The 14,127-nt window shown below is 53.0% G+C and overlaps 1 protein-coding gene across 1 annotated transcript; it reads left to right on the top strand.

Moving 5' to 3' along the window:
- The first annotated feature begins 2,237 nt into the window (after positions 1 to 2,237).
- Positions 2,238 to 12,265, top strand: Mapk13 (mitogen-activated protein kinase 13). The gene is made up of 12 exons (XM_036167976.1): positions 2,238 to 2,417; positions 2,889 to 3,018; positions 4,004 to 4,062; positions 8,585 to 8,693; positions 8,831 to 8,860; positions 9,734 to 9,781; positions 9,885 to 9,999; positions 10,080 to 10,151; positions 11,280 to 11,359; positions 11,490 to 11,568; positions 11,664 to 11,840; positions 12,014 to 12,265. Exons 1-12 carry the CDS (start codon positions 2,299 to 2,301, stop codon positions 12,094 to 12,096), a joined length of 1,101 nt encoding a protein of 366 aa, XP_036023869.1. The 5' UTR covers positions 2,238 to 2,298; the 3' UTR covers positions 12,097 to 12,265.
- The last annotated feature ends 1,862 nt before the right edge of the window (positions 12,266 to 14,127 follow it).

The raw sequence follows: 14,127 nt of genomic DNA, 5'->3' as shown, positions 1-14,127 counted from the left end.
CTGCCACTTCTCTGGTGAGGACACTCAGCCTGACTCACCAGTCTTCTATCCTGGAGTGGAATATGTAAAACACTAATGGCCGGCACATGGCAAGCACGTATGTTTATTAGATAATTTTTTTTCACGCCCAGTGACTCTCTCATTCTTACACAAGCTTTGATATGTTCCTAAAGACAGATGCCCTGCCCACAACATGTGTTAAACATTTCTGTGGGCTGTTCCCCCCAAAATGATCTGCAGACTGTGTGGGAGAAGCAGTTGGGTGGTTTGAGGTCTGCAGACAGCCTGATGGGGTCTCCTGGAAGCCTCCCTCCTCTGACAAGGAAGCAAGCTGGCCCCACTCCTTTTGCAGAGAAGCCAGGGAGGGTGGGACACATCCACAGGGCATGCACGAACTGTTCTTCCAGAGCACACGTGACTCAGATTGAGAACAAGATCGCCCTGGGACCACACAAGACAGTGCCGTTCATATGGCCTTCAATCAAGCAAAAACCAATACTCAGAATTGGATATTTACTCTGAAGATGGAGGCAGGGGAATATCTACGTACAAGTTAGAGACCAGCCTGGTCTACATAGAAAGTTCCAGGCCAGCTAAGGGCTACATAGTGAGAGCCTGTCTCAAAAACCACCACCACCAATGACAAATAAACACACTCCCCTGGACATGTGAATCTTTGTGAATAATGAGGACCATAGAGCTAGCTGCTGTTGACTCTGGGTGTAAGGCACCAGGCCTTTCATGGGAAGGACAATTTGATGCCTGGACTGGATTTTGTGGAAAATGAGGAATGAGGAATAGATTCTGAGCCTGGTCAATGATGAACCTTAGGATCTGGGACGCAGAAATGATTTTTCTTAAAAAGAAAAGAAATTGGGCTGGAGAGGTGTCTCAGAGGTTAAGAGCACTGACTTTTCTTCCAGAGGTCCTGAGTTCAATTCCCAGCAACCACATGGTGGCTCACAACCACCTGTAATGAGATCTGGTGCCCTCTTCTGGCATACACGCTGTATACATAATAAATAAATAAATCTTTTAAAAAAAGAAAGAAAGAAAGATAGATAGAAAGAAAGAAATGAAAAGAAAAGAAAGAAAAAAAGAAAAATAAATCAGCCAGGTGGTGGTGGCACACGCCTTTGATCCCAGCACTCAGGAGGCAGAGGCAGGCAGATCTCTGAGTTCAAGGCCAGCCTGGTCTACAGAGCAAGTTCCTGGACAGCCAGGGCTACACAGAGAAACCCTGTTTCAAAAAAAAAAAAACAGAAAGAAAAAAGAAAAGAAACGTGGGGTCTCAGGAGCTCATTTAGAACCCCTGCATTGTAGGGCTCTTGTGTGCTGTTATGTTTTTGTTTTTGGCCCCCACCCTCCCATCTTTGGTTTTTTGAGACAGGATTTCTCTGAGATGAAAGATGTGTTGCCACCACATCCTGTTTCGTTTGTTGGTTTTTCCTTTTCTTTTTCTTTGTTTTTAACTATGTATACAACGACATAGGTTCTGGGAGCCAAAGTCAGGTCCTCTTCAAGAGCAGTACAGGCTCTTAATCTTTCCATTTTCAAGGTTGTGTTGAGTCAGGGTCCCGCTATGTAACCTATGCTGGCCTCCAACCTGCTTTGTAGCCAAGGATGACATTATTTCCCTGCCTCTTTCCTTCCTTCTTTCCTCCCTCCCTCCCTCCCTCCCCACTCCCTCCCTCCCCTCCCTCCCCCCCTCTCCCCCTCCCCTTCTCCCCCTCTCTCCCTCTCTCCCTTCCTCCCTCCCTCCCTCCCGTCCTCCCTCTTTTCTTCCTCTGTCCTCTCCCCACTTCTCTCCCTTCTTCCTCAGAGTCTCCCCCAGTCTGGCCTTGAACTCACTATGTCCTGAACTGGACCCGAACTCATAGCAATCCTCCTGCCTCCGCCTCCCCTATGCATAGAGTACAGACCTGAGCCACCATGCCTTGCATCTGTGGGGTTTTATTTCTCAAACTATCAACACCGCCCCCCGCCACCCCGGGTTCTTCCCGCGGGGCTGGAGGGATCTAGGCAGCCTGGCAGGCACCCCTTCCCGCAGGGCACCCCGCACCTGCAGCAGGTGGCAGGCGGGGCCCGGGGCCTCCGCGGGGGGCATGGGCGGAGTCCCGAGCGCGGGCGGCGGGGCGAGCCGGGGCGGGGACGCACCTGGGCGAGGCGGCAGGTGCGCCGCCCCACGGGGGAGGAGCGGGCGCGGGGCGGGAGGGCACCGCGGCGGGACACCCGGGGCCCGCAGCCCGCGGGCAGCCACCGCAGCCGCCGCGCAGGGCCGCCACCACGGGGTGCGGGATGAGCCTCACCCGGAAAAGGGGGTTCTACAAGCAGGACATCAACAAGACGGCCTGGGAGCTGCCCAAGACCTACCTGGCGCCCGCGCACGTCGGCAGCGGGGCCTACGGAGCTGTGTGGTGAGACCCGGGGACCCCAGGAGGCAGAGGAGCCGCGGGCCACCCCTTGGCACCCTCCCCGGGCTCACCCGGCGGCGGTGGGGCCCCTGTGGGTTGAGCCGCTGCCGAATCTGGTTCTCCAAGGCTGTAACTTTTAAAAGGGACCTCGGAGTTGGTGGGGCAGATCCCTGCAGTTGCAGATGAGGCCCCAAAAGGGAACTTGCCAAATCGCAGAGTAGGGACTCCCGGGCTGCTCTGCATCCTGTCAGCAGCATGAATTGTTCCTGCCCCTGCCCTGCTGCCCCTTTCCCGGTGCCCCCAGCCCCGGCGCCCGCGACACACACACACACACACACACACACACACACACACACACACACACACACACACACACACTCTGCTGACCCCCAAATCCCTGGTCTCCAGCCAGCCTGGGGGATACAGAGTGGGCATGGCCTCGCCCCTCCCCCTCACCTGCCTGTGACCCCGCAGCTCGGCCATCGACAAGCGGACCGGGGAGAAGGTGGCCATCAAGAAGCTGAGCCGGCCCTTCCAGTCGGAGATCTTCGCCAAGCGCGCTTACCGCGAGCTCCTTCTGCTAAAGCACATGCACCATGAAAACGTAGGATGCGGCCGGGGTGTGGATGTGTTGGGGTTCAGAGGGCAGGGAGGGAGGCCCAGGAGACCCTAGACCCAGGGTCCTAGGTGCAGGGCCAGGAGAAAGAATCGTCCTTGCTCCACCCTGGTTGCTCAGCTCCTTAGCCCAATAAGAAGGTGCCAGGGCCTGCCCAGTTCACTTCCCAGAAAAAAGCACTACGTTATCTCGTTTGTGAGGAGGAAGTAGGCACGGGGAAACTTTGTGATTGGTTCTGTGAGAACTCTAGTCTTGAGCCATACTGGGACTCCAAAGCTGACAACAGATACTGAGTATAATTCATGCCATGGGCTGGCTAACTTAAATCATCCACAACACATACCATCAATGGCACAGATGAAGAAACTGAGGCACAGAAAGTTTCCCGGGTTATGCCCTTCATCAGCGGCAGAGCTGAGGTTGGAGGTCAAGGCAGTCTGGTGCCTGGCCATTTGGTCTGGTGGAAACAGCTGGTGATCCAGCTCTGGCCTAGGCAGAAAGGCTGGAGTCCATTTCAAATGGTGATTTCAGAGCATTGTACATAGTGAGCCTCTCCGCGGCAGCCTCCAGCTGTGAGGTAAAGTGGGCTTGCCCCTGCCTCTGAATGAGTCCTGTGGCAGGCAAGGACAGACTGACAGACATAGCTGGAGACCCAGGGTCCAAGGCCCTAAAGCCTTTCACGTCCCCCATCCTGCCCCCACCATTGACCCTCATGATTTGTTCCTTAGAAGTGGGTTTGTTCACTCCTCACCCTAAGTTTGGGAGCAAAGGGCTGACCATGTTCTCAGCCTGACTTTCCATCATTGTTATTGCAAACTTCCTTTTCTGCCTGGGCCCCCGTATTGTTTCTGTGCCAGCGGGGGCTACCTTTTGTAGCAGAGGGTGACTTGGATGGTGGCCCTGGGTGGCTGAGACCCTGGGGAGAAGGAAGAGAGGTGGTGGCAGTCCAGCCTCACTGGTGACCCTTCCACAGGTCATTGGACTCCTGGATGTCTTCACCCCTGCCTCTTCTCTTCGGAACTTCCAAGATTTGTGAGTCAGGCTGCACTGGGTTTGGGGGATTGTCAGATCTTAATGGCGGCTGGGGAGTATTTTGGAGGAGGGTAGCTTCCGGGGTTGTGTGGAAAGGGGGTCTCATGCCTCTTTGCTGGAGAGGTACCTCCACTCTGGGTGGAAGGACTGTAGGGTGCCTGGCTCCTCAGAGCACAGCTCCTACACTTGTTACCAGGCCCTGGTACCATGAAGATGACTGCTGGTCCTCCCAGGGTGTTCACTAACCCCCCTCACCAATTCCTGGGAGTCAGGTGTGACTTTGGACCTCATGATACCTAGAGTTTTTTTCCTAGCAGGAAGTGAGGGTAAGGATCAGGGAGGCCTGGACAATCTGGCTCATGGAGTTTGGCTGTTACAAACAGGCAGAACATTTAGTCGCAAAGTGTCAGGTTCTGCTGGCGCGTGCCTGGGCAAGGATGAATTGTTTGGATGACACTGAGAATTGTGTGTGAGTGACAGCCCAAAGCTGCTTCTCACCCTACCTCAGTGCCACAGAGATTGTGGGAGTGTTTGGCGTCTTGTGTTTGTTTAGACGGGATCTCTCATGTATCACAGGCTGGCTCCCAACTACCTAAGTAATCAAGGATGGCCTTGAAGTTCTGATCCTCCTGCCGCCAACTCTCAAGTGCTCAGAATCCAGGCACTGATGCTGGGAATTGAACTCAAGGCTTTGTGCATGCTAGGCAAGCACTCTACCAACTGAGCCACACCCCCAGGCCACTGGCTATGGAGGTTTTTAAGCAGGATGTTGATACTGTCTGTCAAATGTTGGGGACCCCGCCAGCAGCTATGAGAAAGGAGCAGGGAGGGGGGGGAGAAGCAGCAGTGTTGAGGGCCCCGACTTTGATCTATAGTACAGTGTAGGGTACAGAGGAGAGACTTGAGGCCCACATAGACAGCAGTGACGGGACTTGTCGCGTCTGTTGGGATATGGTGGCTGAGGGATATGGTGCTGGTGGTCAGGAGTCCCAGTTCAGGAAGCCAAGGTAGAAGAACAGACACGGAGTGAAAGGAACTCCATGTGGGTCCTTGCCTCAGACATTGCAGAGCCTGTGAAACGGTAGGAGAGGACAGTGTGCATGCAGACCAGTCTAGAATCATCTCCATGGGTGATAGCTAAAGCCCGGGGACAGGTCATGGCAAAACGGGATGCAATGATGTTGATCCAGAGTCCACGCTTGCTGAAGGTACGAGGGGTGAGCGGTGAGCGGATGAGCCGAAGAGAGAGGAGGGCTGGCAGCAACCGTGAGGGAGTTGACACTTAGCAGGACACACAGGGAAAAAAAAAAAAAAAGAGGAGTCTGTGTTCGTGAGGTGGTCATTGGCGACCATGGTCCCAGCAGTTTAGGACAGAAGCAGGACAAGGCTGTGAGTGTCTGAAGGCGGGGAAGACGGTGGACTGCTTCTCCAAGGCTGGAAAAGGAAGAGAGGCTTAATGTATTTTATTTAAAGGTGTGTGTGTGTGTGTGTGTGTGTGTGTGTTCGTGTGTTCGTGCGTGCACAGGAGGGAAGGTGCCCCTGAAATTACAGGCAGTTGTGAGTTGCCTTATGAGGGTGCTAGGAATCAAACTTGGGTCCTTTAGGAAGAGCATCAAGTGCTTTTTTCTTTTTCTTTTTTTTAAATTTTTTAGTTTCACTTTCGTTGGTGTTTTGCTTGCATTTATGTTCATGTGAGGGTGTCAGATCTTGGCGCTACAGTTGTGAACTGCCACGTGGTTGCTGGGAATTGAACTCAGGACCTCTGGAAGAGCAGTCAGTGCTCTTAACCTCTGAGCCATCTCTCCAGCCCCCCCCCTTTTTTTTTCCTTCAGTTTTTTTGAGACAGGATTTTTCTGTGTAACAGCCCTGGCTATCCTGGAACTTGCTTTGTAGACCAGGCTGGCCTCAAACTCACAGAGAGCCACCTGCCTCTGGGGCTAAAGGTGTGCACCTCAATACCTGACTGCAGCAAGTGCTCTTAACTTCTGAGTGACCCCTCTAGCCCTCAGCAAGAGCTTACAGAAGCAAAGGACCAGGCGAGGTGGTGTACATGTGTAATGCCAGCACTCAGGAGGCAGATGGAGCCCTGTGAGTTCCAGGTCAGCCTTTTCTACACATTCAGTTCCAGGACAGACAGGGCTACATAATGAGACCCTGTCTCAAAATAAAAGTAAGTAAGTGTGTGTGTGTGTGTGTGTGTGTGTGTTTCATTCACTTCAGGGGACTGAGGGTGTAGCTCAATGGGCAGAGTGCTTGCCCGGCATGCAGTGGCCCTGGTTCCTTGCCTAACTGAATAAACTGGGCATGGTGGTGTGTGCAAGTGATGCCAGCATTAGAGAAAGACAGCAGGCTGAAAAGTTCAAGGTCACCTTGAGCCTCGTGGTAAACCAGAGACAAGTCTGAGATACGCGAGATCCCGTCTCAAGAGGGAAATACATACATATTGGTGTGTGTGGGCTGTACGCACACACCTTTTCTACGCTATTGCTTTTTGTCCTAAACTTTGCTGTGACCACCTTGAGTCACACAGTTCTGGGTTGCTGACATTGACCTGTTTCAAAATCCCACTTGAGTGCTGCATAGCACAGGCCCCTTCTTCCTCTGCTCACTGCAGATTGTTTCCTGTTTCCTTCCTGGAAGGGCAGACGAGGCATGACTCTCTGGTGGGAGAAACTTTGGGGTGGAAGCAGGAGGAAATGCTGGCAGATGCTGCTGGCTCACAGCTGGTCTGCTGTGGTCGCGGAGGAGGGCAGAGCCAGGGTACCTTTGAGGAGTGTGAATACAGCCATCTGGTTTTACTGAGGATGCTCCAAGGCTGGTGTTCACCCTGAGCTCTGCCAACCAGGCTGCTGTGGTAGGGATGCCAGGAGCTCAGGCTGGGTACTCTGGTTCTTCTTTGTTTTGTGTGAATGTGTTCATGTGTATGGAGCTGCATATGTGTATACAGGCATGCATGTGTGCGTGTGTGTATGTATGTGTATGCGCGACTGGTCAGAAGTCAAAGGTCAACCTCAGATGTTGTTCCTTAGGCACTATCTACCCTGTTTTCTTTATTTCCCTTATAATTGTCTGTAGCTGGAAGTTTTTCTGTGTCTCACCTGGTCCGCAGCCGCTCAGACCCAAGTAAACACACAGAGGCTTCTATTAATTAAAACTGTTCTGCCATTGGCTTAGGCTTACTACTGACTAGCTCTTACCCTGAAACTCAGCCCATTTCTGTTCATCTGTATGTCACCACATGTTCTGTGGCTTTACCTGTGTGCCATTACATGCTGCTCCCTGGATGGCTGGCATCTCCTGACTCAGCCTTCTTCTTCCCAGAATTTTCCTTGTCTGCTTATCCCACCTATACTTCCTGCCTGGTTACTGGCCAATCAGCATTTTATTAAACCAGTGTACAAAAGCATTATTCCACAGTAATTGTTCGTGTGTGTGTGTGTGTGTGTGTGTGTGTGTGTGTGTGTGTGTACGCACGCACGCATGCACACCCCTGCATGAGTTTCTGTGCACCACATGCATGCAGGTGCCCACAGGGGCCAGAAGAGGGCGTCAGGTCCTCTGCAACTGTAGTTACAGGTGGTTGTGAGCCTCCTGACGTGGATGCTGGGAACTGAACCTGGGTCCTCTACAAGAATAGTGAGTGCCCTTTACTGCTCAGCCATCTCTTCAGTCCCCTTCCTTGTTTTTTGAGACAGGGTCTCTCACTGGCTTGGCTATTAAGCTAGGCTGGCTGGCTAATGAGCCCTGGGGACTCTCCTGTCTCCACCTTCCCAGCACTGGGATTGCAGTGAACTGAACCCCATCACACCCAGCCTTGTATGTGGGTGCTGAGGCTTGAGCTCAGGTCCTCATGTAAGCGAGTACTGTGTCAGCCGAACCATCTCTCCAACCCTGTTTTCTGTTGTTATCATTGTTTTTTGTTTTGTTTTTGTTTTTTAAGACAAGGTTTCTCTGTGTAATAGTCCTGGCTGTCCTAGAACTCGACATATAGACCAGGCTGGCCTCAAACTCACAGAGATCCACCTGCCTCTGCCTCCCAAGTGCTGGGACTAAGGTGTGTGACGCCACTGCCCGCTCATTGTTGTTTGTTTTTTGTTGTTGTTGTTTTGTTTTTGAGACAGGGTTTCTCTCTGTAGCTTTTGTGCCTTTCCTGGGACTCACTTGGTAGCCCAGGCTGGCCTCCAACTCACAGAGATCCGCCTGGTTCTGCCTCCCGAGTGCTGGGATTAAAGGTGTGCGCCACCACTGCCCAGCCTTGTTTTTTTTGAGACAAGGTCATGTCGTGTAGACCAGCCTGCCCTGGGACTCACCATGTAACACAGGCTGACCTTTAACATGTGGCAGTTCTCCCACTTGAACTCTGCAAGTGTTGGGGTTACAGGCATGAATTATCAACTCTGACATGCCCTCTTGCTTGGTGTTGTCTCTCAGGCTCCTGTTGTGCCCCACTCCCGCCCCTCTGGGGTCACATCTGGGCCTGTGGGAGGCTGGGAACTGTGCTAAAAAGCCTCCTGCCTTCCAGTTACCTGGTGATGCCCTTCATGCAGACGGATCTGCAGAAGATCATGGGGATGGAATTCAGCGAGGATAAGGTCCAGTACTTGGTGTACCAGATGCTCAAAGGTCTAAAGGTAAGTGTGGCCTGCATGGTGGCCAAGAGCTGCTAAGTGTTGAGACCTGGCTCACTGTGGTGGGGCAGAGGAGGGTTTGGTGCCGGCATGGAAGCTGGGACCTCTGACTCACCATTCTCTCTCTCTCTTCCTGTCAGTACATCCACTCAGCTGGTGTCGTCCACAGGGTGAGTGAGCTTCCTCTGCCATGGTTCTCTGGGACCCTGGAGCCCTTCTGCAGGGTGTCAGGGAGGAACTGGGTGCTCTGGTGGCCAACAGATTGGGAGCAGTAGAGGGACAGTTCTCAGGAACCTGGGCTGTGACTGTGTCAGCCTTGAGAAGGGGAACATGATAGAGTGCCTGTGCTGAGGAGTAGGGAGAGACACTTCGGGAAGCTGCCACCCACTGAGTCCTGTGCAGACACTTCAGCCTTAAGGACAGGAACATGGTGGAAAAGGATGTAGAGTCCAATGTCTTTTTTTTTTGTTTTGTTTTTTGTTTTGTTTTTGTTTTTGTTTTTCGAGACAGGGTTTCTCTCTGTAGCTTTGGAGCCTGTCCTGGACTAGCTCTGTAGCCCAGGCTGGCCTCGAACTCACAGAGATCCGCCTGCCTCTGCCTCCCGAGTGCTGGGATTACAGGCGTGTGCCACCACTGCCTGGCTATTTTTTTTTGTTTGTTTTTGTTTTTGTTTCTTTTTGAGACAGGGTTTCTCCGTGTAGCTTTGTGCCTTTCCTGGAACTCACTTGGTAGCCCAGGCTGGCCTCGAACCCACAGAGATCCACTTGGCTCTACCTCCCAAGTGCTGGGATTAAAGGCGTGCGCCACCACAGCCCGGCTCTAATGTCATTTTATACATGAGGAAGCAGCTTGGAGGGGGAGTGAAGGGACCAGCTGCTGTTGCAGTGTGTCATGAGCGTGTGTGTGTCCGTGTGTGTGTGTGTGTGTGTGTCCGTGTGTGTGTGTGTGTGTGTGTGTGTGTGTGTGTGTGTGTGTGTGAGACAGATCCAGGACCACCTGCTGGCTCTGCATCAGCCTGGTGCTCCGTCTGTCTTTCCTCCCAGGACCTGAAGCCAGGCAATTTGGCAGTGAATGAAGACTGTGAGCTGAAGGTGAGTGGGTCCCAGAAGACCCACCAGAGGGGTGAGGTGGGTTTTGTCCCCTGGAGCCCCTCTCCTCAGCCAGCCTGTTCTCCCCCTGTCCCTTGAGCCATAGATCCTAGACTTTGGGCTGGCGCGGCATGCAGACGCCGAGATGACCGGCTATGTGGTGACCCGCTGGTACAGGGCGCCTGAGGTGATTCTCAGTTGGATGCATTACAACCAGACAGGTCAGTGGGCGGTTGCCCAGGGTGGCCCTGGTGACCTGCTTTGCGATCATCAGGTGTCCACACCCCCTCCTTCCTTGCAGTGGACATCTGGTCTGTTGGCTGTATCATGGCAGAAATGCTGACCGGAAAGACTCTATTCAAGGGGAAGGACTGTATCCTTTGCCGGAGTAGGTGACATCCATCTGAGGACCTGTACCTTCAGCAATGATATTTAAATGTGTCTCAGTGTGGCAGCAAGACAGGCCCCCCTCAAGAATTATTTATTTTATTTTCAGACAGGCTCTCACTATGTAGCTCTGGCTGGCCTAGAACTTGCTATGTAGTTCAAGCTGGCCTCTGTAGTGCTGGGATTAAAGGTGTGCACCACTACATCTGACTTATATTTTAGTTTGAAACAGGGTCTCCTGTGTCTCAGGGCCTCAAGATCATTATGTAGCCAAAGATAACCGTGATCCTTCCTGCCCTCCCAAGTGCTAGGGTCACAAACGTGGGTCACCGTGCTGGGGGTGGAACCCAGGGTTTCATGCATGCTAGACAAGCAGTCTTCTAAGGCCCAACCCCTAGAATGTTGGTTTTTTTTTTTAATTTAATTTTTTTTTTTTTTTTTTGGAGCTGAGGCTCGAACCCAGGGCCTTGTGCTTGCTAGGCAAGCACTCTACCACTGAGCTAAATTCCCAACCCTAGAATGGCTTTAAAGATTTAATGTTATGTGTGTGTGTGTGTCTGTATGAGTGTATGCTGCATGTGTGCAGGTACCCTGAGAGGCCAGAAGAGGGCGTCAGATCCCCTGGAGCTGGAGTTACAGGTTGGTTGTAAGGCACTTAACATGGGTTCTGGGAACTGAACTTGGGTCCTCTGGAAAAGCAGGAAGCACTCTCCAGCTCCCTAGAATGGTTTGAAAATGCAGATAATCAAATTACAAAAATGACTTCTTTCTGCCCCCCACCTCTGTTAGGAAATCCCTCATAAGTAGATGGGGAGCCCTCATGGGCCTGGCAGGTGAAGAGACAAGGGGCTGCCCACCCAGCTCGAAATGAAGAGGGAACAGGGCAGGGTGATTTGGTGGGGTGAGTCTCAGAAAGGCACACCCTGGGCAGCCTTCTGACCTGGGCTGTCGGGAAGCCCTCCAGAAACCTGCTCCAACTGTCCCAAGACCTGGCCATGGTTAGATGGGGCCGGAGCCAGGAGTATGTGCCAAGCTGGCTAGAGCAAGGCTGGGGTGGGAAGGGCAGGCTCAGAGCACCACAGAGAGCAAGGCTGTGGCCTTAACTGCTGCCAAGACCTGGACCAGCTGACCCAGATCCTGAAAGTGACCGGGGTGCCAGGCGCTGAGTTTGTGCAGAAGCTGAAAGACAAAGCGGTGAGTGGCCCCTTCCCGTGTGGTCGTTCTGCCCTGGCAGACCCTCTTGTCCTCATCCTGACAGGCCTTCAGCCGTTCTTTCTCTCCTCAGGCCCGAGCCTGAAGAACTCTATGCTTCTCTGTCTTCCAGGCCAAATCCTACATCCAGTCCCTGCCCCAGAGCCCCAAGAAGGATTTCACCCAGCTCTTCCCACGTGCTAGCCCCGAGGGTGAGTCCTGGCCCCGTCCCCAGAGTGCTTGCTACCCATCCCGGCAGCGGTCTGTCCCAGGCCAGGCATGATGCTCACGGTCATGCCCCCTGCAGCCACGGACCTGCTGGACAAGATGCTGGAGCTGGATGTGGACAAGCGTCTTACAGCCGCTCAGGCACTGGCTCACCCCTTTTTCGAACCCTTCCGGGACCCTGAGGAGGAGACAGAGGCTCAGCAGCCATTTGATGATGCCTTAGAACACGAGAAACTCACTGTCGATGAATGGAAACGTAAGAGATGTCTCTGCCTTCCCTCCTTTTCGGCCTGAGGTGGTACACCTCCGTCTCCAGTAGCGGTTTCTCCTTGAGCGGGTTCGGGCTCCACTGTCTGAAGGGTGGGCTCTCTCTGCCCCCTTCTCCCTCCCCCTCCACACACACACCCCTAAAACCCTCACTTCCCACAGAACACATCTACAAAGAGGTCTTGAACTTCAGTCCCATTGCCCGGAAGGACTCTCGGCGACGCAGTGGCATGAAGTTGCAGTAACTGTCCCGCAGTGGAGCATGACAGTGTGACGACTGTGACAGGGCCACACTCTGTGCCTCAGGACCAATAGTTTCTGTCACAACTTAGGTCTCAGGGTTCCTGGGAATGTAGCCTCCTGAGCAGACGGAAGTATCTCCCAATGGCCTATCAGGCCCTGAGGAAGCAGAACTCCAACCTGCTGGTTGAGGGGTTGGGGGTTGGGAGGTGGGGGGGGGGTGGGAGGTTGGGGGGTTGGGGGGTCAGGAGGTTGGGGGGTCGGGAGGTTGGGGGGTGGAGGGTCAGGGGAGGGGGAGCTGTGATGGGAACAGGCTGTATTAAAACTCATGTGGGCAAAAGCCTGATGTGGGGTCCTTTCCTTCCTGGAGGGGTGGGACTGAGGATGTGTGAGCCTGCAGAGGGCCGTAACAGTGATGGGCAGGGTCTGCTGCTGGGGCAGGCGCAGCCCAGAAATCAGACTGGGCTCACAGCAACAGAGATGTCCTCCCCTGCATCTCCGGAGGTCAGGAGCATAAGACCAGGGAGGGCCATGTTCCCTCAGAGGCCGCAGAAAAGAATCCTTCCTTCCTTCCTTTTAGCTCTGCTGGCTAAAGTGCCAAAGTGTCATCTTCAGTATTTCTTACACACACACACACACAAACACACACACACACACACACACACACAATTTAAAGAGTGGTCACATATAGTACAGGAAGGACTCAAGTCCTCCCCTCCCCCTTTTGGATTACAGGGTCTCACTCTGTAGACCAGGCTGGCCTGGAACTCAGAGACCTGCCTGCCTCTGCCTCCAAAGTGCTGGGATTAAAGGCATGCGCCGCCGCCGCCGCCGCCGCCGCCGCCGCCGCCGCCGCCACCACCACCACCTCACTGTTGTCTTTTATTTTGTCTTTTGGGGGGCCCACCACTCAGCTCCCAGATAAATCACACATGGAGGCTTATTATTACTTATAAATGCCCGGCCTTAGCTTGGCTTAGTTTCTAGCCAGCTTTTCTTTGCTTTAGATTATCCCATCTACCTTTGCCTCTGGGCTTTTCCTTTTCTGTTCCTGTATACCTTCTTTGTTTCTTACTTTATGGCTTGCTGTGTAGCTAAATGACTGACCTCTGGAGTCCTCCTCCTCCTTTTTCTTCCCAGATTTCTTCCTTTATTTCTTCTCTCTGCCTGCCAGCCCCGCCTATCCTTTCTCCTGCCTTGCCATTGGCCATTCAGTTCTTTATTACACCATCAGGTGTTTTAGACAGGCACAGTCACACAGCTTCACAGAGTTAAACAAATGCCACATACACAAAAGTAACACACCTGAAAATCATATTCTACTACATCTCACCTTCTAGCTTGGGCTAGGCTTGAACACACAGCATTCTTCCTACCTCAACTTCCCAAGTGCTGGGATTGGCGGTCCATCCTGGGCAGTTCTTAGCTTGTGGTGCGTCTCTCCGGCCTCTACACACGGCCTTCCACAGGTGATGTCACTTCCTGTGTACATAACTCTTCTCTCAGCTTTTTCTCAGGGTGCCAGGCATGGCCCACACCTGCAATCCCAGCACTTGGGAAGCTAAAGATCTCAAGTTTTAGGTCAGATCAGCCTGGGCTACATAGTGAGACCCTGTCTCAAAACAACAAGTGGGTGGGTCTAAACAACAGAAGGGCGGCGTTTGGAGTCAGGCCCGTCTAGCGAGATGCCATCTTACTTACATCAGCAAAAGCTCTCCAAATAAAGTCTCATTCTGAGACTCCAGGGGGATGTGAATGGGGGCATAGTTAACTTGCTACAGATGAATGCAAAGGAGGCCACTCACTCTTGGGCCCTCTGCTCTGCCCTCTGCTCTGTTAGGGAGCCAAGTGTGGGAGGCCATTGAGCCAGGAGTTGCAGGTGGCTGACTATTGCTGGCAGTGAATTTTGGGTGCCTGATAAGCAGTGGAGACATGAGACAACATGACTGACAAGTTAGTGCTGCAGCAGAAGACGCGGGCTTTTCTCAGCTAAGATGGCAAACCTCTGTTCTTCCCACATTGCTCTGCGCTGGGAA

This window comes from Onychomys torridus, chromosome 18 (genome assembly GCF_903995425.1).
Source record: "Onychomys torridus chromosome 18, mOncTor1.1, whole genome shotgun sequence".
NCBI lineage: Eukaryota > Metazoa > Chordata > Mammalia > Rodentia > Cricetidae > Onychomys > Onychomys torridus.
The sequence above is the reverse complement of the archived record's forward strand: the minus strand, read 5'-3'. Positions and strand labels throughout refer to the sequence as shown.